We start from the raw sequence: 27,288 nt of genomic DNA, 5'->3' as shown, positions 1-27,288 counted from the left end.
TTGTCAATGTTCCAGTGTTGGATCTGAGCTACTGCATCTTTCCTTGGGCCTGCTGCTCTGCTAGATAAGTGCTTCTAGTTTGTTTTCTGTTTTTTCTGTCCAGCTTGCTATTATCTTTTGCTGGAAGCTCTGAGAAGCAAAGGGGTGCACCGCCGTGCTGTTAGTTCGGCACGGTGGGTCTTTTTGCCCCTTTGCGTGGTTTTCGTTTTAGGGTTTTTTGTAGACTGCATAGTTCTCTTTGCTATCCTCGCTCTGTCTAGAATATCGGGCCTCACTTTGCTGAATCTATTTCATCCCTACGTTTTGTCTTTTCATCTTGCTAACAGTCATTATATGTGGGGGGCTGCCTATTCCTTTGGGGTATTTCTCTGAGGTAAGTCAGGCTTGTATTTCTATCTTCAGGCTAGTCAGCTCCTCAGGCAGTGCCGAGTTGCATAGGTAGTGATAGGCGCAATCCACTGCTGCTTATAGTTGTGTGAGGATAGATCAGGTACTGCAGTCTACAGAGATTCCACGTCTCAGAGCTCGTCCTATTGTTTTTGGTTATTGCCAGATCTCTGTATGTGCGCTGATTACTGCACGCTGTGTTGCCTGATTGCCAGCCATAACAGTTCTCTCCCTCTATTAACCTACCTTTGTCTGACATTTCCATCTCCGTGTGCGGTTCCACCATTACTCCAAAGCAACATTCCCGCTGCCTTGGGGTCATAATAATAATAATAATAATCTTTATTTTTATATAGCGCTAACATATTCCGCAGTGCTTTACAGTTTTTGCACACATTATCATCACTGTCCCCGATGGGGCTCACAATCCAGAATCCTTGATTCCGAGCTTTCTTTCACCCCCCACATTCGATCACTGGCTCGCTCTTATCTGCACCTCAAAAACATTTCTAGAATTCGCCCTTTTCTTACTTTCGTCTCTGCAAAAACTCTTACTGTTTCACTTATTCATTCCTGTCTGGACTATTGTAACTCGACTAATCGGCCTCCCTCTTACCGAACTTTCCCCTCTCCAATCTATCCTGAATGCTGCTGCCAGGATTATATTCCTCACCAACCGTTACACCGATGCCTCTACCCTGTGCCAGTCATTACACTGGTTACCCATCCGCTCCAGAATCCAGTACAAAACTAATACCCTCATTCACAAAGCGCTCCATGGCTCAGCACCACCCTACATCTCCTCCCTGGTCTCCGCATACCACCCTACCCGTGCCCTCCGCTAATGACCTCAGGTTAGCATGCTCAATAATCAGAACCTCCCACTCCCGCCTCCAAGACTTTTCACGTGCTTTGTCAGATCTTTGGAATGCACTGCCCAGGTTAATACGATTATTCTCCAATCCCCATAGTTTTAAGCGTGCCCTAAAAATGCATTTGTTCAGACTGGCCTACCGCCTCAACGCATTAAAGGGAACCTGTCACCCCGTTTTTTGAGATTGAGCTATAAATACTGTTAAATAGGGCCTGCGCTGTGTGTTCCTATAGTGTATGTAGTGTACCCCGATTCCCCATGTATGCTGAGAAATAACTTACCAAAGTCGCCGTTTTCGCCTGTCAATCAGGCTGGTCAGGTCGGGAGGGCGTGGTGACATCGGTGGTTCTTCCTCAGCTTTACGTTGGTGGCGTAGTGGCGTAGTGGTGAAGACACAGCGCGCGATCTGCGCTGTAATCCCTTGCATCGGTGGGGGCGGCCATCTTCCTGAGATGCAAACTCGGCTTTGGGAAAATGGCCGCCGAGATCTCTAATGCGCACGCGCGGCATCCCGCGGCCATTTTCCTGAAGCCCCGTGCAGCAGAGCACTCGATCTGCGCACGCGCGGCCCCAGGAAGATGGCCGCCCCCACCGACGAAAGGGATGACAGCGCAGATCGCGCGCTGTGTCTTCACCACTACGCCACTACGCCACCAACGTAAAGCTGAGGAAGAACCACCGATGTCACCACGCCCTCCCGACCTGACCAGCCTGATTGACAGGCGAAAACGGCGACTTTGGTAAGTTATTTCTCAGCATACATAGGGAATCGGGGTACACTACATACACTATAGGAACACACAGCGCAGGCCATATTTAACAGTATTTATAGCCTGGCGGCCTCGACCAATCAGAGACGCGGGATTTCTACGTCGATGCTGTGCCCGTCGCTGATTGGTCGAGGCCTAGTGGCCTCTAACGCATCGGGTATTCTAGAATATGCATGTCCCCGTAGTATATGGACAGTGATGATTCCAGAATTCACGGCAGACTGTGCCAGTCGCTGATTGGTCGAGGCAACCTTTATGACATCATCGTCGCCATGGCAACCATTATGACATCTACGTCGATACTGTGCCCGTCGCTGATTGGTCGAGGCCTGGCGGCCTCGACCAGTCAGCGACGGGCACAGCGACGATGATGTCATAAAGGACGTAGACATCCCGCGTCTCTGATTGGTCGAGGCCGCCAGGCCTCGACCAATCAGCGACGGGCACAGTGACGATGATGTCATAATGGTTGCCATGGCGACGATGATGTCCTAAAGGTTGCCTCGACCAATCAGCGACGGGCACAGTCTGCCGTGAATTCTGGAATCATCACTGTCAGCCTTGACTGTTATGAATAGGTAATTCAGAACCACAATGGACCTTGAAGTTCAGAGCACACAAAGTGACCTGACAATAACCAAAAAAAAAAAGGACGAGCTCTGAGACGTGGGAACTCTGCTGACCGCAATCCCTAAACCTATCACACCACACTAGAGGTAGCCATGGATTGCGCCTAACGCTCCCTATGCAACTCGGCACAGCCTGAGAAACTAGCTAGCCCTGAAGATAGAAAAATAAGCCTACCTTGCCTCAGAGAAATTCCCCAAAGGAAAAGGCAGCCCCCCACATATAATGACTGTGAGTAAGATGAAAATACAAACACAGAGATGAAATAGATATAGCAAAGTGAGGCCCGACTTACTGAATAGACCGAGGATAGGAAAGTGTTATGGCTGGCAATCAGGCAACACAGCGTGCAGTAATCAGCGCACATACAGAGATCTGGCAATAACCAAAAACAATAGGACGAGCTCTGAGACGTGGAATCTCTGTAGACTGCAGTACCTGATCTATCCTCACACAACTATAAGCAGCAGTGGATTGCGCCTATCACTACCTATGCAACTCGACACTGCCTGAGGAGCTGACTAGCCTGAAGATAGAAATACAAGCCTGACTTACCTCAGAGAAATACCCCAAAGGAATAGGCAGCCCCCCACATATAATGACTGTTAGCAAGATGAAAAGACAAACGTAGGAATGAAATAGATTCAGCAAAGTGAGGCCCGATATTCTAGACAGAGCGAGGATAGCAAAGAGAACTATGCAGTCTACAAAAACCCTAAACCGAAAACCACGCAAAGGGGCAAAAAGACCCACCGTGCCGAACTAACAGCACGGCGGTGCACCCCTTTGCTTCTCAGAGCTTCCAGCAAAAGTTAATAGCAAGCTGGACAGAAAAAACAGAAAACAAACTAGAAGCACTTATCTAGCAGAGCAGCAGGCCAAGGAAAGATGCAGTAGCTCAGATCCAACACTGGAACATTGACAAGGAGCAAGGAAGACAGACTCAGGTGGAGCTAAATAGCAAGGCAGCCAACGAGCTCACCAAAACACCTGAGGGAGGAAGCCCAGAGACTGCAATACCACTTGTGACCACAGAAGTGAACTCAGCCACAGAATTCACAACAGTACCCCCCCTTGAGGAGGGGTCACCGAACCCTCACCAGAACCCCCAGGCCGACCAGGATGAGCCACATGAAAGGCACGAACAAGATCTGGGGCATGGACATCAGAGGCAAAAACCCAGGAATTATCTTCCTGAGCATAACCCTTCCATTTGACCAGATACTGGAGTTTCCGTCTAGAGACACGAGAATCCAAAATCTTCTCCACAATATACTCCAATTCCCCCTCCACCAAAACAGGGGCAGGAGGCTCCACAGATGGAACCATAGGTGCCACGTATCTCCTCAACAACGACCTATGGAATACATTATGTATGGAAAAGGAGTCTGGGAGGGTCAGACGAAAAGAAACCGGATTGAGAATCTCAGAAATCCTATACGGACCAATAAAACGAGGTTTAAACTTAGGAGAGGAAACCTTCATAGGAATATGACGAGAAGATAACCAAACCAGATCCCCAACACGAAGTCGGGGTCCCACACGGCGTCTGCGATTAGCGAAAAGCTGAGCCTTCTCCTGGGACAAGGTCAAATTGTCCACTACCTGAGTCCAGATCTGCTGCAACCTGTCCACCACAGAATCCACACCAGGACAGTCCGAAGACTCAACCTGTCCTGAAGAGAAACGAGGATGGAACCCAGAATTGCAGAAAAATGGAGAGACCAAGGTGGCCGAGCTGGCCCGATTATTAAGGGCGAACTCAGCCAACGGCAAAAATGACACCCAATCATCCTGGTCAGCGGAAACAAAACATCTCAGATATGTTTCCAAGGTCTGATTGGTTCGTTCGGTCTGGCCATTAGTCTGAGGATGGAAGGCCGAGGAGAAAGATAGGTCAATGCCCATCCTACCACAAAAGGCTCGCCAGAACCTCGAGACAAACTGGGAACCTCTGTCAGAAACAATATTCTCAGGAATGCCATGTAAACGAACCACATGCTGGAAGAACAAAGGCACCAAATCAGAGGAGGAAGGCAATTTAACCAAGGGCACCAGATGGACCATTTTAGAAAAGCGATCACAGACCACCCAAATGACCGACATTTTTTGAGAAACGGGAAGGTCAGAAATGAAATCCATCGAAATATGTGTCCAAGGCCTCTTCGGGACCGGCAAGGGCAAAAGCAACCCACTGGCACGTGAACAGCAGGGCTTAGCCCTAGCACAAATTCCACAGGACTGCACAAAAGCACGCACATCCCGTGACAGAGATGGCCACCAGAAGGATCTAGCAACCAACTCCCTGGTACCAAAGATTCCTGGATGACCGGCCAGCACCGAACAATGAAGTTCAGAGATAACTTTACTAGTCCACCTATCAGGGACGAACAGTTTCTCGGCCGGACAACGATCAGGTTTATTAGCCTGAAATTTCTGCAACACTCTCCGCAAATCAGGGGAGATGGCAGACACAATGACTCCTTCCTTGAGGATACTCGCCGGCTCAGATAACCCCGGAGAGTCGGGCACAAAACTCCTAGACAGAGCATCCGCCTTCACATTTTTAGAGCCCGGAAGGTATGAAATCACAAAATCAAAACGAGCAAAAAATAACGACCAACGGGCCTGTCTAGGATTCAAGCGCTTGGCAGACTCAAGATAAGTAAGGTTCTTATGATCAGTCAAAACCACCACGCGATGCTTAGCACCCTCAAGCCAATGACGCCACTCCTCGAATGCCCACTTCATGGCCAGCAACTCTCGGTTGCCCACATCATAATTACGCTCAGCAGCAGAAAATTTCCTGGAAAAGAAAGCACATGGTTTGAACACTGAGCAACCAGAACCTCTCTGTGACAAAACCGCCCCTGCACCAATCTCAGAAGCATCAACCTCGACCTGGAACGGAAGAGAAACATCAGGTTGACACAACACAGGGGCACAGCAAAAACGACGCTTCAACTCCTGAAAAGCTTCCACGGCAGCAGAAGACCAATTAACCAAATCAGCACCCTTCTTGGTCAAATCGGTCAATGGTCTGGCAATGCTAGAAAAATGACAGATGAAGCGACGATAAAAATTAGCAAAGCCCAGGAATTTCTGCAGACTTTTTAGAGATGTCGGCTGAGTCCAATCCTGGATGGCCTGAACCTTAACCGGATCCATCTCGATAGTAGAAGGGGAAAAGATGAACCCCAAAAATGAAACTTTCTGCACACCGAAGAGACACTTTGATCCCTTCACGAACAAGGAATTAGCACGCAGTACCTGGAAAACCATTCTGACTTGCTTCACATGAGACTCCCAATCATCTGAGAAGATCAAAATGTCATCCAAGTAAACAATCAAGAATTTATCCAGATGCTCACGGAAAATGTCATGCATAAAAGACTGAAAAACAGATGGAGCATTGGCAAGTCCGAACGGCATCACCAGATACTCAAAATGACCCTCGGGCGTATTAAATGCCGTTTTCCATTCATCTCCCTGCCTGATTCTCACCAGATTATACGCACCACGAAGATCAATCTTAGTAAACCAACTAGCCCCCTTAATCCGAGCAAACAAGTCAGATATCAATGGCAAGGGATACTGAAACTTAACAGTGATCTTATTAAGAAGGCGGTAATCAATACACGGTCTTAGCGAACCATCCTTCTTGGCTACAAAAAAGAACCCTGCTCCCAATGGTGACGACGATGGGCGAATATGTCCCTTCTCCAGGGACTCCTTCACATAGCTGCGCATAGCGGTGTGTTCAGGTACGGACAAATTAAATAAACGACCCTTAGGGAATTTACTACCAGGAATCAAATCGATAGCACAATCACAATTCCTATGAGGAGGTAGGGCATCAGACTTGGACTCTTCAAATACATCCTGAAAGTCCGACAAGAACTCTGGGATGTCAGAAGGAATGGATGACGAAATAGACAAAAATGGAACATCACCATGTAGTCCCTGACAACCCCAGCTGGTTACCGACATAGAGTTCCAATCCAATACTGGATTATGGGTTTGTAGCCATGGCAACCCCAACACGACCACATCATGCAAATTATGCAGTACCAGAAAGCGAATAACTTCCTGATGTGCAGGAGCCATGCACATGGTCAGCTGGGCCCAGTACTGAGGCTTATTCTTGGCCAAAGGTGTAGCATCAATTCCTCTCAACGGAATAGGACACCGCAAAGGCTCCAAGAAAAATCCACAACGTTTAGCATAATCCAAATCCATCAGATTCAGGGCAGCGCCTGAATCCACAAACGCCATGACAGAATACGATGACAAAGAGCACATTAAGGTAATGGACAAAAGGAATTTGGACTGTACAGTACCAATAACGGCAGAGCTATCGAACCGCCTAGTGCGTTTAGGACAATTAGAAATAGCATGAGTAGAATCACCACAATAGAAACACAGTCTGTTCAGACGTCTGTGTTCTTGCCGTTCTACTTTAGTCATAGTCCTGTCGCACTGCATAGGCTCAGGTTTACTCTCAGACAATACCGCCAGATGGTGCACAGATTTACGCTCGCGCAAGCGACGACCGATCTGAATGGCCAAGGACATAGACTCATTCAAACCAGCAGGCATAGGAAATCCCACCATTACATCCTTAAGAGCTTCAGAGAGACCCTTTCTGAACAAAGCCGCTAGTGCAGATTCATTCCACAGAGTGAGCACTGACCACTTCCTAAATTTCTGACAATATACTTCTACATCATCCTGACCCTGGCATAAAGCCAGCAGATTTTTCTCAGCCTGATCCACTGAATTAGGCTCATCGTAAAGCAATCCCAGCGCCTGGAAAAATGCATCAACATTACTCAATGCAGAATCTCCTGGTGCAAGAGAAAACGCCCAGTCCTGTGGGTCGCCGCGCAAAAAAGAAATAATAATCAAAACCTGTTGAATAGGATTACCAGAAGAATGAGGTTTCAAGGCCAAAAATAGCTTACAATTATTTCTGAAGCTCAGGAACTTAGTTCTGTCACCAAAAAACAAATCAGGAATCGGAATTCTTGGTTCTAGCATCGATTTCTGATCAATAGTATCTTGAATCTTTTGTACATTTACAACGAGATTATCCATTGAGGAGCACAGAGCCTGAATATCCATGTCCACAGCTGTGTCCTGAAGCACTCTAATGTCTAGGGGAAAAAAAAGACTGAAGACAGAACTAAGAAAAAAAAATGATGTCAGGATTTCTTTTTTCCCTCTATTGGGAATCATTGGTGTGGCTCCTTGTACTGTTATGGCTGGCAATCAGGCAACACAGCGTGCAGTAATCAGCGCACATACAGAGATCTGGCAATAACCAAAAACAATAGGACGAGCTCTGAGACGTGGAATCTCTGTAGACTGCAGTACCTGATCTATCCTCACACAACTATAAGCAGCAGTGGATTGCGCCTATCACTACCTATGCAACTCGACACTGCCTGAGGAGCTGACTAGCCTGAAGATAGAAATACAAGCCTGACTTACCTCAGAGAAATACCCCAAAGGAATAGGCAGCCCCCCACATATAATGACTGTTAGCAAGATGAAAAGACAAACGTAGGAATGAAATAGATTCAGCAAAGTGAGGCCCGATATTCTAGACAGAGCGAGGATAGCAAAGAGAACTATGCAGTCTACAAAAACCCTAAACCGAAAACCACGCAAAGGGGCAAAAAGACCCACCGTGCCGAACTAACAGCACGGCGGTGCACCCCTTTGCTTCTCAGAGCTTCCAGCAAAAGTTAATAGCAAGCTGGACAGAAAAAACAGAAAACAAACTAGAAGCACTTATCTAGCAGAGCAGCAGGCCAAGGAAAGATGCAGTAGCTCAGATCCAACACTGGAACATTGACAAGGAGCAAGGAAGACAGACTCAGGTGGAGCTAAATAGCAAGGCAGCCAACGAGCTCACCAAAACACCTGAGGGAGGAAGCCCAGAGACTGCAATACCACTTGTGACCACAGAAGTGAACTCAGCCACAGAATTCACAACAGGAAAGATAGCTTTGCGGTCAACACAAAAACCTACAAACAACCACGCAGAGGGGCAAAAAGACTCTCCGTACCGACTAACGGTACGGAGGTGCTCCCTCTGCGTCTCAGAGCTTCCAGCAAGCAAGAAAAACCAATATAGCAAGCTGGACAGAAAAAATAGCAAACAAAAGTAACACAAGCAGAACTTAGCTTATGCTGAGCAGACAGGCCACAGGAATGATCCAGGAGGAAGCAAGACCAATACTAGAACATTGACTGGAGGCCAGGATCAAAGCACTAGGTGGAGTTAAATAGAGCAGCACCTAACGACTTAACCTCATCACCTGAGGAAGGAAACTCAGAAGCCGCACTACCACTCACATCCACCAACGGAAGCCCATAGACAGAATCAGCCGAAGTACCACTTGTGACCACAGGAGGGAGCTCGACCACAGAATTCACAACAGTACCCCCTCCTTGAGGAGGGGTCACCGAACCCTCACCAGAGCCCCCAGGCCGACCAGGATGAGCCATATGAAAGGCACGAACAAGATCGGCAGCATGGACATCAGAGGGAAAGACCCAGGAATTATCTTCCTGACCATAACCCTTCCACTTAACCAGATACTGGAGTTTCCGTCTCGAAACACGAGAATCCAAAATCTTCTCCACTATATACTCCAACTCCCCCTCCACCAAAACCGGGGCAGGAGGATCAACAGATGGAACCATAGGTGCCACGTATCTCCGCAACAATGACCTATGGAATACGTTATGGATGGAAAAAGAATCTGGAAGGGTCAAACGAAAAGACACAGGATTAAGAACCTCAGAAATCCTATACGGACACATGAAACGAGGCTTAAACTTAGGAAAGGAAACCTTCATAGGAATATAACGAGATGACAACCAAACCAAATCTCCAACACGAAGTCGGGGACCCACACAGCGTCTGCGATTAGCGAAACGTTGAGCCTTCTCCTGGGACAAGGTCAAATTGTCCACTACATGAGTCCAAATCCGCTGCAACCTGTCCACCACAGTATCCACACCAGGACAGTCCGAAGACTCAACCTGCCCTGAAGAGAAACGAGGATGGAACCCAGAATTGCAGAAAAACGGCGAAACCAAGGTAGCCGAGCTGGCCCGATTATTAAGGGCGAACTCAGCCAACGGCAAAAAGGACACCCAATCATCCTGATCAGCAGAAACAAAACATCTCAGATATGTTTCCAAGGTCTGATTGGTTCGTTCAGTCTGGCCATTTGTCTGAGGATGGAAAGCCGAGGAAAAAGACAAATCAATGCCCATCCTAGCACAAAAGGCTCGCCAAAGCCTCGAAACAAACTGGGAACCTCTGTCAGAAACGATGTTCTCTGGAATGCCATGTAAACGAACCACATGCTGGAAGAACAATGGCACCAAATCAGAGGAGGAAGGTAATTTAGACAAGGGTACCAAATGGATCATCTTAGAGAAGCGATCACAAACTACCCAAATGACCGACATTTTTTGAGAGACGGGGAGATCCGAAATAAAATCCATAGAGATATGTGTCCAAGGCCTCTTCGGGACCGGCAAGGGCAAAAGCAACCCACTGGCACGAGAACAGCAGGGCTTAGCCCGAGCACAAATCCCACAGGACTACACAAAAGAACGCACATCCCGCGACAGAGACGGCCACCAAAAGGATCTAGCCACTAAATCTCTGGTACCAAAGATTCCAGGATGACCAGCCAACACCGAACAATGAACCTCAGAGATAACTTTATTCGTCCACCTATCAGGGACAAACAGTTTCTCCGCTGGGCAACGATCAGGTTTATTAGCCTGAAATTTTTGCAGCACCCGCCGCAAATCAGGGGAGATGGCAGACACAATTACTCCCTCTTTGAGAATACCCGCCGGCTCAGACAAACCCGGAGAGTCGGGCACAAAACTCCTAGACAGGGCATCCGCCTTCACATTTTTAGAGCCCGGAAGGTACGAAACCACAAAGTCAAAATGGGAGAAAAACAGCGACCAACGAGCCTGTCTAGGATTCAACCGTTTGGCAGACTCGAGATAAGTCAAGTTCTTGTGATCAGTCAAGACCACCACGCGATGCTTAGCTCCTTCAAGCCAATGACGCCACTCCTCGAATGCCCACTTCATGGCCAGCAACTCTCGATTGCCAACATCATAATTTCTCTCAGCAGGCGAAAACTTCCTGGAAAAGAAGGCGCATGGCTTCATCACCGAGCAATCAGAACCTCTTTGCGACAAAACAGCCCCCGCTCCAATTTCAGAAGCATCAACCTCGACCTGGAACGGAAGCGAAACATCTGGTTGACACAACACAGGGGCAGAAGAAAAACGACGCTTCAACTCTTGAAAAGCTTCCACAGCAGCAGAAGACCAATTGACCACATCAGCACCCTTCTTGGTCAAATCGGTCAATGGTTTAGCAATACTAGAAAAATTACAGATGAAGCGACGATAAAAATTAGCAAAGCCAAGGAACTTTTGCAGACTCTTCAGAGATGTCGGCTGAGTCCAATCATAAATGGCCTGGACCTTAACAGGGTCCATCTCGATATTAGAAGGGGAAAAAATTAACCCCAAAAATGAAACCTTCTGAACACCAAAGAGACACTTTGATCCCTTCACAAACAAAGAATTAGCACGCAGGACCTGGAACACCATTCTGACCTGCTTCACATGAGACTCCCAATCATCCGAGAAGACCAAAATATCATCCAAGTATACAATCAGGAATTTATCCAGGTACTCTCGGAAGATGTCATGCATAAAGGACTGAAATACTGATGGAGCATTGGCAAGTCCGAATGGCATAACTAGGTACTCAAAATGGCCCTCGGGCGTATTAAATGCAGTTTTCCATTCATCGCCCCGTTTAATACGCACAAGATTATATGCACCACGAAGATCTATCTTGGTGAACCAACTAGCCCCCTTAATCCGAGCAAACAAATCAGATAGCAGCGGCAAGGGGTACTGAAATTTGACCGTGATTTTATTTAGAAGGCGGTAATCAATACAAGGTCTCAGCGAACCATCCTTCTTGGCCACAAAAAAGAACCCTGCTCCCAATGGCGATGACGACGGGCGAATATGACCATTCTCCAAGGATTCTTTTACGTAACTCCGCATAGCGGCGTGCTCAGGTACAGATAAATTAAACAGTCGACCCTTAGGAAACTTACTACCAGGAATCAACTCGATAGCACAATCACAATCCCTATGCGGAGGTAGGTGTTATGAAAGGCAATTCAGTACTACAATGGACATAGCGGTCAGAGCACATACAGTGATCTGGCAATAACCCAAAATCATAGAACGAGCTCTGAGACGTGGGAACTCTGCAGACCGCAATCCCTAATCCTCTCCAAACAACACTAGAGGCAGCCGTGGATTGCGCCTAACTCTGCCTAGGCAACTCGGCACAGCCTGAGAAACTAACTAGCCTGAAGATAGAAAATAAGCCTACCTTGCCTCAGAGAAATGCCCCAAAGGAAAAGGCAGCCCCCCACATATAATGACTGTGAGTTAAGATGAAAAGACAAACGTAGAGATGAAATAGATTCAGCAAAGTGAGGCCCGACTTTCTTAACAGATCGAGGATAGAAAAGGTAACTTTGCGGTCTACACAAAACCCTAAAGAAAACCACGCAAAGGGGGCAAAAAAGACCCTCCGTACCGAACTAATGGCACGGAGGTACACCCTTTGCGTCCCAGAGCTTCCAGCAAAAAATTAGACAAGCTGGACAGAAAAAATAGCAAACAAATAGCAAAGAAGAACTTAGCTATGCAGAGCAGCAGGCCACAGGAATGATCCAGGGAAAAGCAAGTCCAACACTGGAACATTGACAGGAAGCCAGGATCAAAGCATTAGGTGGAGTTAAGTAGAGAAGCACCTAACGACCTCACCAGATCACCTGAGGGAGGAAACTCAGAAGCCGCAGTACCACTTCCCTCCACCAACAGAAGCTCACAGAGAGAATCAGCCGAAGTACCACTTGTGACCACAGGAGGGAGCTCTGCCACAGAATTCACAACAGTACCCCCCCTTGAGGAGGGGTCACCGAACCCTCACCAGAGCCCCCAGGCCGACCAGGATGAGCCACATGAAAGGCACGAACAAGATCGGGAGCATGGATATCAGAGGCAAAAACCCAGGAATTATCTTCCTGAGCATAACCCTTCCATTTAACCAGATACTGGAGTTTCCGTCTAGAAACACGAGAATCCAAAATCTTCTCCACAATATACTCCAATTCCCCCTCCACCAAAACCGGGGCAGGAGGATCAACAGATGGAACCATAGGTGCCACGTATCTCCGCAACAATGACCTATGGAATACGTTATGTATGGAAAAAGAATCTGGAAGGGTCAGACGAAAAGACACAGGATTAAGAACCTCAAAAATCCTATACGGACCAATGAAACGAGGTTTAAACTTAGGAGAGGAAACCTTCATAGGAATATGACGAGAAGATAAACAAACCAGATCCCCAACACGAAGTCGGGGACCCACACGGCGTCTGCGATTAGCGAAACGTTGAGCCTTCTCCTGGGACAAGGTCAAATTGTCCACTACATGAGTCCAAATCTGCTGCAACCTGTCCACCACAGTATCCACACCAGGACAGTCCGAAGACTCAACCTGTCCTGAAGAGAAACGAGGATAGAACCCAGAATTGCAGAAAAATGGCGAAACCAAGGTAGCCGAGCTGGCCCGATTATTAAGGGCGAACTCAGCCAAAGGCAAAAAGGACACCCAGTCATCCTGATCGGCAGAAACAAAGCATCTCAGATATGTTTCCAAGGTCTGATTGGTTCGTTCGGTCTGGCCATTAGTCTGAGGATGGAAAGCCGAGGAAAAAGACAAGTCAATGCCCATCCTACCACAAAAGGCTCGCCAAAACCTTGAAACAAACTGGGAACCTCTGTCAGAAACGATATTCTCTGGAATGCCATGTAAACGAACCACATGCTGGAAGAACAATGGCACCAAATCAGAGGAGGAAGGCAATTTAGACAAGGGTACCAGATGGACCATCTTAGAAAAGCGATCACAGACCACCCAAATGACTGACATCTTTTGAGAAACGGGAAGATCAGAAATAAAATCCATAGAGATATGTGTCCAAGGCCTCTTCGTGACCGGCAAGGGCAAAAGCAACCCACTGGCACGAGAACAGCAGGGCTTAGCCCGAGCACAAATTCCACAGGACTGCACAAAAACACGCACATCCCGCGACAGAGACGGCCACCAAAAGGATCTAGCCACCAACTCTCTGGTACCAAAGATTCCAGGATGACCAGCCAACACCGAACAATGAACCTCAGAGATAACTTTATTGGTCCACCTATCAGGGACAAACAGTCTCTCCGCTGGACAACGATCAGGTTTATTAGCCTGAAATTTTTGCAGCACCCGCCGCAAATCAAGGGAGATGGCAGACACAATTACTCCTTCCTTGAGGATACCCGCCGGCTCAGACAAACCCGGAGAGTCGGGCACAAAACTCCTAGACAGAGCATCCGCCTTCACATTTTTAGAGCCCGGAAGGTACGAAATCACAAAGTCAAAACGGGCAAAAAACAGCGACCAACGAGCCTGTCTAGGATTCAACCGCTTAGCAGACTCAAGATAAGTCAAGTTCTTATGATCAGTCAATACCACCACGCGATGCTTAGCTCCTTCAAGCCAATGACGCCACTCCTCGAATGCCCACTTCATGGCCAGCAACTCTCGGTTGCCCACATCATAATTTCGCTCAGCAGGCGAAAACTTCCTGGAAAAAAAAGCGCATGGTTTCATCACTGAGCAATCAGAACCTCTCTGCGACAAAACAGCCCCTGCTCCAATCTCAGAAGCATCAACCTCGACCTGGAACGGAAGAGAAACATCTGGTTGACACAACACAGGGGCAGAAGAAAAACGACGCTTCAAGTCTTGAAAAGCTTCCACAGCAGCAGAAGACCAATTGACCAAATCAGCACCCTTCTTGGTCAAATCGGTCAATGGTTTGGCAATACTAGAAAAATTGCAGATGAAGCTACGATAAAAATTAGCAAAGCCCAGGAACTTTTGCAGACTTTTCAGAGATGTCGGCTGAGTCCAATCATGGATGGCTTGTACCTTAACAGGATCCATCTCGATAGTAGAAGGGGAAAAGATGAACCCCAAAAATGAAACCTTCTGCACACCAAAGAGACACTTTGATCCCTTCACAAACAAAGAATTAGCACGCAGGACCTGAAAAACTGTTCTGATCTGCTTCACATGAGACTCCCAATCATCCGAGAAGATCAAAATGTCATCCAAGTACACAATCAGGAATTTATCCAGGTACTCTCGGAAGATGTCATGCATAAAGGACTGAAACACTGATGGAGCATTGGCAAGTCCGAATGGCATCACTAGATACTCAAAATGACCCTCGGGCGTATTAAATGCAGTTTTCCATTCATCTCCTCGCCTGATTCGCACCAGATTATACGCACCACGAAGATCTATCTTGGTGAACCAACTAGCCCCCTTAATCCGAGCAAACAAATCAGATAACAATGGCAAGGGGTACTGAATTTAACCGTGATCTTATTTAGAAGGCGGTAATCAATACAAGGTCTCAGCGAACCATCCTTCTTGGCTACAAAAAAGAACCCTGCTCCTAATGGTGACGATGACGGGCGAATATGCCCCTTCTCCAGGGATTCCTTCACATAACTGCGTATAGCGGTGTACTCAGGCACGGATAAATTAAACAGTCGACCTTTTGGGAATTTACTACCAGGAATCAAATTGATAGCACAATCACAATCCCTATGCGGAGGTAGGGCATCGGACTTGGGCTCATCAAATACATCCCGGTAATCAGACAAGAACTCTGGAACCTCAGAAGGGGTGGATGACGAGATTGACAGAAATGGAACATCACCATGTACCCCCTGACAACCCCAGCTGGACACCGACATGGATTTCCAATCTAATACTGGATTATGGGCTTGTAGCCTTGGCAACCCCAACACGACCACATCATGCAGATTATGCAACACCAGAAAGCGAATAACCTCCTGATGTGCAGGAGCCATGCACATGGTCAGCTGGGTCCAGTATTGAGGCTTATTCTTGGCCAAAGGCGTGGCATCAATTCCTCTCAATGGAATAGGACACTGCAAGGGCTCTAAGAGAAACCCACAACGCTTAGCATACTCCAAGTCAATCAAATTCAGGGCAGCGCCTGAATCCACAAATGCCATGACAGAATACGATGACAAAGAGCAGATCAAGGTAACGGACAGAAGAAATTTTGACTGTACCGTACCAATGGTGGCAGACCTAGCGAACCGCTTAGTGCGCTTAGGACAATCACAGATAGCATGAGTGGAATCACCACAGTAGAAACACAGCCCATTCAGACGTCTGTGTTCTTGCCGTTTAACTCTGGTCAAAGTCCTGTCGCACTGCATAGGCTCAGGTTTAAGCTCAGGTAATACCGCCAAATGGTGCACAGATTTACGCTCACGCAAGCGTCGACCGATCTGAATGGCCAAAGACATAGACTCATTCAAACCAGCAGGCATAGGAAATCCCACCATGACATCCCTAAGGGCTTCAGAGAGACCCTTTCTGAACATAGCTGCCAGCGCAGATTCATTCCATTGAGTGAGCACGGACCACTTTCTAAATTTCTGACAATATACCTCTATCTCATCCTGACCCTGACAAAGAGCCAGCAAATTTTTCTCTGCCTGATCCACTGAATTAGGTTCATCGTACAGCAATCCGAGCGCCAGGAAAAACGCATCGATATTACTTAATGCAGGATCTCCTGGCGCAAGAGAAAATGCCCAGTCCTGAGGGTCGCCGCGCAAAAAAGAAATAACAATCAAAACCTGTTGAACTGGATCACCAGAGGAGCGAGGTTTCAAGGCCAGAAATAATTTACAATTATTTTTGAAACTCAGAAACTTAGTTCTATCTCCAAAAAACAAATCAGGAATAGGAATTCTTGGTTCCAACATAGCTTTCTGATCAATAGTGTCTTGAATCTTTTGTACTCTTGCCGAGAGCTGATCCACAAATGAAGACAGACTTCTAATGTCCATCGCTACACCTGTGTACTGAACCACCCAAATGTCTAGGGGAAAAAAAAGGCAAAACACAGTGCAAAGAAAAAAAAAATGGTCTCAGAACTTCTTTTTTCCCTCTATTGAGAATCATTAGTACTTTTGGCTTCCTGTACTTTTATGAAAGGCAATTCAGTACTACAATGGACATAGCGGTCAGAGCACATACAGTGATCTGACAATAACCCAAAATCATAGAACGAGCTCTGAGACGTGGGAACTCTGCAGACCGCAATCCCTAATCCTCTCCAAACAACACTAGAGGCAGCCGTGGATTGCGCCTAACTCTGCCTAGGCAACTCGGCACAGCCTGAGAAACTAACTAGCCTGAAGATAGAAAATAAGCCTACCTTGCCTCAGGGAAATACCCCAAAGGAAAAGGCAGCCCCCCACATATAATGACTGTGAGTTAAGATGAAAAGACAAACGTAGAGATGAAATAGATTCAGCAAAGTGAGGCCCGACTTTCTTAACAGATCGAGGATAGAAAAGGTAACTTTGCGGTCTACACAAAACCCTACAGAAAACCACGCAAAGGGGGCAAAAAAGACCCTCCGTACCGAACTAACGGCACGGAGGTACACCCTTTGCGTCCCAGAGCTTCCAGCAAAAAATTAGACAAGCTGGACAGAAAAAAATAGCAAACAAATAGCAAAGAAGAACTTAGCTATGCAGAGCAGCAGGCCACAGGAATGATCCAGGGAAAAGCAAGTCCAACACTGGAACATTGACAGGAAGCCAGGATCAAAGCATTAGGTGGAGTTAAGTAGAGAAGCACCTAACGACCTCACCAGATCACCTGAGGGAGGAAACTCAGAAGCCGCAGTACCACTTCCCTCCACCAACAGAAGCTCACAGAGAGAATCAGCCGAAGTACCACTTGTGACCACAGGAGGGAGCTCTGCCACAGAATTCACAACAGGTAGGGCATTGGACTTGGGCTCATCAAATACATCCCGGTAATCAGACAAGAACTCTGGGACCTCAGAAGGGGTGGATGATGAGATAGACAGAAATGGAACATCACCATGTACCCCCTGACAACCCCAGCTGGACACAGACATTGATTTCCAATCTAATACTGGGTTATGGACTTGTAGCCATGGCAACCCCAACACGACCACATCATGCAGATTTTGCAACACCAGAAAGCGAATATCCTCCTGGTGCGCAGGAGCCATGCACATGGTCAGCTGGGTCCAATACTGAGGCTTATTCTTGGCCAAAGGCGTAGCATCAATTCCTCTCAATGGAATAAGACACTGCAAGGGCTCCAAGACAAACACACAGCGCCTAGCAAACTCCAAGTCCATCAAATTCAGGGCAGCGCCTGAATCCACAAATGCCATGACAGAATAGGAAGACAAAGAGCAGATCAAAGTAACGGACAAAAGAAATTTCGACTGTACCGTACCAATGGTGGCAGACTTAGCGAACCGCTTAGTGCGCTTAGGACAATCGGAGATAGCATGAGTGGAATCACCACAGTAGAAACACAGCCCATTCTGACGTCTGTGTTCTTGTCTTTCAGCTCTGGTCAAAGTCCTATCGCACTGCATAGGCTCAGGTTTATGCTCAGATAATACCGCCAAATGGTGCACAGATTTACGCTCACGCAAGCGTCGACCGATCTGAATGGCCAAAGACATAGACTCATTAAGACCAGCAGGCATAGGAAATCCCACCATGACATCCTTAAGGGCTTCAGAGAGACCCTTTCTGAAAATAGCTGCCAGCGCACATTCATTCCATTGAGTGAGCACGGACCACTTTCTAAACTTCTGACAATAAATCTCTATCTCATCCTGACCCTGACACAGAGCCAGCAAATTTTTCTCTGCCTGATCCACTGAATTAGGTTCATCGTACAGTAATCCGAGCGCCAGAAAAAAACGCATCAATATTACATAATGCAGGATCTCCTGGCGCAAGGGAAAATGCCCAGTCTTGAGGGTCGCCACGTAATAAAGAAATAATGATCTTAACTTGTTGAACTGGGTCACCAGAGGAGCGAGGTTTCAACGCCAGAAACAGTTTGCAATTATTTTTGAAACTCAGAAATTTAGCTCTATCTCCAGAAAACAAATCAGGAATAGGAATTCTTGGTTCTAACATAGAATTCTGAGCCACAAAGTCTTGAATATTTTGTACTCTTGCAGTGAGATGATCCACACATGAAGACAGACCTTTAATGTCCATCACTACACCTGTGTCCTGAACCACCCAAATGTCTAGGGGAAAAAAAAGGCAAAACACAGTGCAAAGAAAAAAAAAATGGTCTCAGAACTTCTTTTTTCCCTCTATTGAGAAGCATAGTACTTTAGGCCTCCAGTACTGTTATGAATAGGTAATTCAGAACCACAATGGACCTTGAAGTTCAGAGCACACAAAGTGACCTGACAATAACCAAAAAACATAGGACGAGCTCTGAGACGTGGGAACTCTGCTGACCGCAATCCCTAAACCTATCACACCACACTAGAGGTAGCCGTGGATTGCGCCTAACGCTCCCTATGCAACTCGGCACAGCCTGAGAAACTAGCTAGCCCTGAAGATAGAAAAATAAGCCTACCTTGCCTCAGAGAAATTCCCCAAAGGAAAAGGCAGCCCCCCACATGACTGTGAGTAAGATGAAAATACAAACACAGAGATGAAATAGATATAGCAAAGTGAGGCCCGACTTACTGAATAGACCGAGGATAGGAAAGATAGCTTTGCGGTCAACACAAAAACCTACAAACAACCACGCAGAGGGGCAAAAAGACCCTCCGTACCGACTAACGGTACGGAGGTGCTCCCTCTGCGTCTCAGAGCTTTCAGCAAGCAAGAAAAACCAATATAGCAAGCTGGACAGAAAAAATAGCAAACAAAAGTAACACAAGCAGAACTTAGCTTATGCTGAGCAGACAGGCCACAGGAACGATCCAGGAGGAAGCAAGACCAATACTAGAACATTGACTGGAGGCCAGGATCAAAGCACTAGGTGGAGTTAAATAGAGCAGCACCTAACGACTTAACCTCATCACCTGAGGAAGGAAACTCAGAAGCCGCAGTACCACTCACATCCACCAACGGAAGCCCATAGACAGAATCAGCCGAAGTACCACTTGTGACCACAGGAGGGAGCTCGACCACAAAATTCACAACACTCGACCAATCAGAGACGCGGGATTTCCAGGACAGACAGACAGACAGACAGACAGACGGAAAAACCCTTAGACAATTATATATTTAGATAATACTGCCCCTATGTACAAGAATATAACTACTATAATACTGCTCCTATGTACAAGAATATAACTACTATAATACTGCTCCTATGTACAAGAATATAACTACTATAATACTGCTCCTATGTACAAGAATATAACTGCTATAATACTGCCCCTATGTACAAGAATATAACTACTATAATACTGCTCCTATGTACAAGAATATAACTACTATAATACTGCCCCTATGTACAAGAATATATCTACTATCATACTGCCCCTATGTACAAGAATATAACTACTATAATACTGCTCCTATGTACAAGAATATAACTGCTATAATACTGCTCCCTATGTACAAGAATATAACTACTATAATACTGCTCCTATGTACAAGAATATAACTACTATAATACTGCTCCTATGTACAAGAATATAACTACTACTAGACTGTGGCCCGATTCTAACGCATCGGGTATTCTAGAATATGCATGTCCCCGTAGTATATGGACAATGATGATTCCAGAATTCGCGGCAGACTGTGCCCGTCGCACAGAATATGCATGTCCCCGTAGTATATGTGCCCGTCGCTGATTGGTCGAGGCAACCTTTATGACATCATCGTCACCATGGCAACCATTATGACATCTACGTCGATACTGTGCCCGTCGCTGAATCAGAAACGTGAGATGTCTACGTCCTTTATGACATCATCGTCGCTGTGCCCATTGCTAATCAGAGACGCGGGATTTCCAGGACAGACAGACAGACAGACAGACGGAAAAACCCTTAGACAATTATATATTTAGATAATACTGCCCCTATGTACAAGAATATAACTACTATACTGCTCCTATGTACAAGAATATAACTACTATAATACTGCTCCTATGTACAAGAATATAACTACTATAATACTGCTCCTATGTACAAGAATATAACTGCTATAATACTGCCCCTATGTACAAGAATATAACTACTATAATACTGCTCCTATGTACAAGAATATAACTACTATAATACTGCCCCTATGTATAAGAATATAACTACTATAATACTGCTCCTATGTATAAGAATATAACTACTATAATACTGCTCCTATGTACAAGAATATAACTACTATAATACTGCCCCTATTTACAAGAATATAACTACTATAATACTGCTCCTATGTACAAGAATATAACTACTATAATACTGCCCCTATGTATAAGAATATAACTACTATAATACTGCCCCTATGTATAAGAATATAACTACTATAATACTGCCCCTATGTATAAGAATATAACTACTATAATTCTGCCCCTATGTATAAGAATATAACTACTATAATACTGCTCCTATGTACAAGAATATAACTGCTATAATACTGCCCCTATGTACAAGAATATAACTACTATAATACTGCTCCTATGTACAAGAATATAACTACTATAATACTGCCCCTATGTATAAGAATATAACTACTATAATACTGCTCCTATGTACAAGAATATAACTACTATAATACTGACCGTATGTATAACAATATACAGGTGCTTCTCACAAAATTAGAATTTCATCAAAAAGTTTATTTATATCAGTTCTTCAATACAAAAAGTGAAACTCATATACTATATAGTCATTACAGACAGAGTGATCTATTTCTGTTAACCCCTTAATCCCACTTGACGTACTATCCCATGGAGGTGACCTGGGACTTAATTCCCAGTGACGGGATAGTACGTCATAGGCGATCAGCCGCGCTCACGGGGGGAGCGCGGCCGATCGCCGCCGAGTGTCAGCTGATTATTACAGCTGACATCCGGTCAGGGACCGCTCCTGGCACATTAACCCCCGGAAAACTGCGATTAAACATGATCGCATTGTTCCGGCGGTATAGGGAAGCATCGCTCAGGAAGGGGGCTCCCTGCGTGCTTCCCTGAGACCCTCGGAGCAACGTGATGTGACCGCGTTGCTCCGAGGGTCTCCTACCTCCTCCTCCCTGCAGGCCCTGGATCCAAAATGGCTGTGGGGCTCTTTCCTGGAACTGCAGGGAGGAGGCTTGCAAGCGCCTGCTCAGAGCAGGCGCTTGCAAGCCTGCAGCACTGCCTGTCAGATCACTGATCTGACATAGTGCTGTGCAAAGTGTCAGATCAGCGATCTGACTTTATAACATGATGCCCCCCCTGGGGCATTGTTATAAAGTAAAAAAAACTATTTACATATGTAAAAAAAAAAAAAAAAAATCCTAAATAAAGAACAAAAAAATATTGTTCCAATAAATACATTTCTTTATCTAAAAAAAACCCAAAACAATGAAAGACCACATATTTAATATCGCCACATCCATAACGACCCGACCTATAAAGCTGTCCCACTAGTTAACCCCTTCAGTGAACACTGTAAAAAAAAAAACGAGGCAAAAAACAACGCTTTATTATCATACCGCCGAACAAAAAGTGGAATAACACGCGATCAAGAAGACGGATATAAATAACCATGGTACCGCTGAAAACGTCATCTTGTCCCGCAAAAAAACAAGCTGCCATACAGCATCATCAGCGAAAAAAGCGATGCAAAAATTATTTTTTCTATAAAATAGTTTTTAACGTATAAAAGCGCCAAAACATAAAAAAATTATATACATACAGTATTGCTGTAATCGTACTGACCCGAAAAATGAAACTGCTTTATCCATTTTACCAATCGTAAAACGGTATAAACACTCTCCCCTTCCCCCCCAAAAGTAATTAATGAATAGCTGGTTTTTAGGCATTCTGCCTCACAAAAATCGGTATAAAAACGATCAAAAAATGTCACGTGCCCGAAAATGGTACCAATAACAACGTCAACTCGTCCCACAAAAAACAAGACCTCACATGACTCTGTGGACCAAAATATGGAAAAATTATAGCTCTCAAAATGTAGAGATGCAAAAACTATTTTTTGCAATAAAAAGCGTCTTTTAGTGTGTGACGGCTGCCAGTCATAAAAATCCGCTAAAAACCCGCTATAAATAGTAAATCAAACCCCCCTTCAGCACCCCCTTGGTTGAGGAAAAATAATAAAATTAAAAAAAATGTATTTATTTCCATTTTCCATTTAGGGTTAGGGCTGGGGCTTAAAGTTAGGGTTAGGGTTGGGGCTAAAGTTCTCAGGACAAATTGGACAACAACTTTTGAGGTCCAATTTTTCCTGTTACCCTTGGGAAAATAAACATTTTGGGGGCTAAAAAAAAACATTTTTGTGGGAAAAAAAGGATTTTTTATTATCACGGCTCTGCGTTATAAACTGTAGTGAAACACTTGGGGGTTCAAAGTTCTCACAACACATCTAGATAAGTTTATTGAGGGGTCTTGTTTCCAATATGGGGTCACTTGTGGGGGGGGGGGGTTCTACTGTTTAGGTACATTAGGGGTTCTGCAAACGTAATGTGACGCCTGCAGACCAATCCATCAAAGTCTGCATTCCAAACAGCTCTCCTTCCCTTCCGAGCTCTGCCATGCGCCCAAACGGTGGTTCCCCCCCACATATGGGGTATCAGCATACTCAGGATAAATTGACCAACAACTTTTGGGGTCCAGTTTCTCCTGTTACCCTTGGGAAAATACAAAACTGGGAACTAAAAAACCATTTTTGTGGGAACAAAAAGTGATTTTTTATTTTCACGGCTCTGCGTTATAAACTGTAGTGAAACACTTGGGTGTTCAAATCTCTCACAACACATCTAGATAAGTTCCATAGGGGGTCTACTTTCCAAAATAGTGTCACTTGTGAGGGGTTTTAATGTTTAGGCACATCAGGGGCTCCAAAAATTCTAAAAATTCCTGTGAAACACCTGAAGGGTTAATAAACTTCTTGACTGTGGTTTTGAGCACCTTGAGGGGTGCAGCTTTTAGAATGGTGTCACACTTGGGTATTTTCTATCATATAGACCCCTCAAAGTGACTTCAAATGTGATGTGGTCCCTAAAAAAAATGGTGTTGTAAAAATGAGACATTGCTGGTCAACTTTTAACCCTTATAACGCCCTAACCCAAAAAAAATTGGGATTCCAAAATTGTGCTGATGTAAAGTAGACATGTGGGAAATGTTACTTTTTAAGTATTTTGTGTGACATATCTCTGTGATTTAAGGGCATAAAAATTCAAAGTTGGAAAATTGCAAAATTTTTGCCAAATTTCCATTTTTTTCACAAATAAATGCAGGTAATATCAAAGAAATTTTGCCACTGTCATGAAGTACAAAATGTCACGAGAAAACAGTGTCAGAATCACCGCAATCCGTTGAAGCGTTCCAGAGTTATAACCTCATAAAGGGACAGTGGTCAGAATTGTAAAAATTGGCCCGGTCATTAACTTGCAAACTACCCCATTAAGGGGTTAACGTTGATGATTATGGGTTACAGCAAATGAAAACCCAAAAGTCAATATTTCAGTAAATTAGAATCTCTAACAAAAAAACACATGCAAAGGCTTCCTAAGCATTTATAAAGGTCCCTTAGTCTGTTTCAGTAGCTCCACAATCATGGGGAAGACTGCTGACTTGTCAGATGTCCAGAAGGCAGTCATTGACACACTCCACAAGGAGGGTAAACCGCAAAAGGTCATTGCTAAAGAAGCCGGCTGTTCACAGAGTGCTGTATCCAAGTATATTAATGGAAAGTGGAGTGGAAGGAAAAAGTCTGGTAGAAAAAGATGCACAAGCAACAGGGATAACCGCAGCCATGAAAGGATTGTTAAGAAAAGGCCATTCAAAAATTTGGGGAAGAGTCACAAGTTGTGGACTGCTGCTGGAGTCATTGCTTCAAGAGTCACAACACACATAGACGTATCCAGGACATGGGCTACAAGTGTCGCATTACTTGTGTCAAGCCACTCATGACCAATAGACAACGCCAGAAGCGTCTTACCTGGGCCAAGGAGAAAAAGATCTGGACTGTTGCTCAGTGGTCCAAGGTGTTGTTTTCAGATGGAAGTAAATTTTGCATTTCATTTGGAAATCAAGGTCCCAGAGTCTGGAGGAAGTGGAGAGGCCACAATCCAAGCTGGAGGTCTAGTGTGAAGTCTCCACAATCAGTGATGGTTTGGGAGCCATGTCATCTGCTGGTGTAGGTCCACTGTGTTTTATCAAGACTAGTGATGACCGAGTATTTATGACTGCTCGGAGATTTCGTTTTCATCACGGCAGCTGAATGATTTACAGCTACTAGCCAGGCTGAGTACATGTGGGGGTTGCCTGGTTGCTAGGGAATCCTCACATGTACTCAGCCTGGCTAGTAGCTGTAAATCATTCAGCTGCTGTGTTGAAAACTAATTCTCCGAGCAGTCATAAATACTCGAAGACCACCCGAGCGTGCTCAGGAAAACCCGAGCAATGAGTATACTCGCTCATCACTAATTAGGACCAAAGTCAGTGCAGCCGTTTACCAGGAAATATTAGAGCACTTCATGATTCCCTCTACCGACAAGCTTTTTGGAGATGGAAATGTCATTCTCCAGCAGGACTTGGCCCCTGTCCACACTGCCAAAAATACCAATACCTGGTTTACAAACAACAGTATCACTGTGCTTGATTGGCACCAAACTCGCCTGACCTTAACCCCATAGAGAATCTATGGAGTATTGTCAAGAGGAAGATGAGAGACACCAGAACCAACAATGCAGACGAGCTGAAGGCTGCTATCAAAGCAACCTGGGCTTCCATAACCCCTCAGCAGTGCCACAGGCTGATCGCCTCCATGCCACGCCGCATTGATGCAGTAATTGATGCAAAAGGAGCCCCGACCAAGTATTGAGTGCATTTACTGAACATACATTTCAGTAGGACAACATTTCAGATTTTAAAATAATTTTTCAAGCTGGTATTATAAAGTATTCTAATTTACTGAGATAATGACTTTTGGGTTTGCATTGGCTGTAAGCCATAATCATCAACATTAACAGAAATAAACATATGAAATAGATCACTCTGTTTGTAATGACTCCATATATTATATGAGTTACACTTTTTGTATTGAAGACCTGAAATAAATTAACTTTTTGATGATATTGTAATTTTGTGAGATGCACCTGTAACTACTATAATAATGCCTCCTGTGCACAAGAATATACAGTAACTACTATAAGCTGCCATTTCATACTCAGCATTAAATCAAGTGTGGCAGTATTCCTGAAAAAAAGCAGATTTTTTTTTTCCTAATGAAGAACAAACTCTTTGGTTATTCAGCTGCATTTGTCTGATGCATCTTATGTCCTGATACTCTATAGGCAGATGTGCTGCTGCTCTCCAGCTCTGAGCCTAACAGCTTGTGCTATGTGGAAACAGCTGAGCTTGATGGGTAAGAAACTACAAATTAATTAAAAAAAATTAATTGTCAAGTTGTTGCACTTCATCCTATATTATTAGATTCATTAGCAGGCCCTGTACCAATGATAGATGTTTAGTTTAATTGATGCTTCTATATAGAACTCGATACTTTCTGCATTTCTGTATGTACACAATACAGCTCTGGGGTATAATACAGGATGTAACTCAGGATCAGTAATGTAATGTATGTACACAGTGACTGCACCAGCAGAATAGTGAGTGCAGCTCTGGGGTATAATACAGGATGTAACTCAGGGTCAGTACAGGATCAGTAATGTAATGCATGTACACAGTGACTGCACCAGCAGAATAGTGAGTGCAGCTCTGGGGTATATTATATAGGATGTAACTCAGGATCAGTAATGTAATGTATGTACACAGTGACTGCACCAGCAGAATAGTGAGTGCAGCTCTGGGGTATAATACAGTATGTAACTCAGGGTCAGTACAGGATCAGTAATGTAATGTATGTACACAGTGACTGCACCAGCAGAATAGTGAGTGCAGCTCTGGAGTATAATACAGGATGCAACTCAGGATCTGTAATGTAATGTATGTATACAGTGACTGCACCAGCAGAATAGTGAGTGCAGCTCTGGGGTATAATACAGGATGTAACTCAGGATATGTAATGTAATGTATGTATACAGTGACTGCACCAGCAGAATAGTGAGTGCAGCTCTGGGGTATAATACAGGAGGTAACTCCGGATCAGTGATGTAATGTATGTGCACAGTGACTGCACCAGCAGAATACTGAGTGCATCTCTGGGGTATAATACAGGATGTAACTCAGGATCAGTAATGTAATGTATGTACACAGCGACTGCACCAGCAGAATAGTGAGTGCAGCTCTGGGGTATAATACAGGATGTAACTCAGGGTCAGTAATGTAATGTATGTACACAGTGACTGCACCAGCAGAATAGTGAGTGCAGCTCTGG

General features: G+C 45.1%; 1 protein-coding gene across 3 annotated transcripts in view; it reads left to right on the top strand.

Moving 5' to 3' along the window:
- ATP8B1 (ATPase phospholipid transporting 8B1) overlaps positions 1 to 27,288 on the top strand; it is a 143,651-nt gene that overhangs the window by 63,920 nt on the left and 52,443 nt on the right. For all 3 annotated transcript variants that reach the window (XM_069746045.1, XM_069746043.1, XM_069746044.1), the window contains exon 8: positions 26,246 to 26,316. In XM_069746045.1, the coding sequence (XP_069602146.1) occupies positions 26,246 to 26,316 (71 nt within the window). The remainder of the gene's footprint in view (positions 1 to 26,245; positions 26,317 to 27,288) is intronic.

Source organism: Ranitomeya imitator, chromosome 1, assembly GCF_032444005.1.
Source record: "Ranitomeya imitator isolate aRanImi1 chromosome 1, aRanImi1.pri, whole genome shotgun sequence".
Taxonomy (NCBI): Eukaryota; Metazoa; Chordata; class Amphibia; order Anura; family Dendrobatidae; genus Ranitomeya; species Ranitomeya imitator.
The sequence above is the reverse complement of the archived record's forward strand: the minus strand, read 5'-3'. Positions and strand labels throughout refer to the sequence as shown.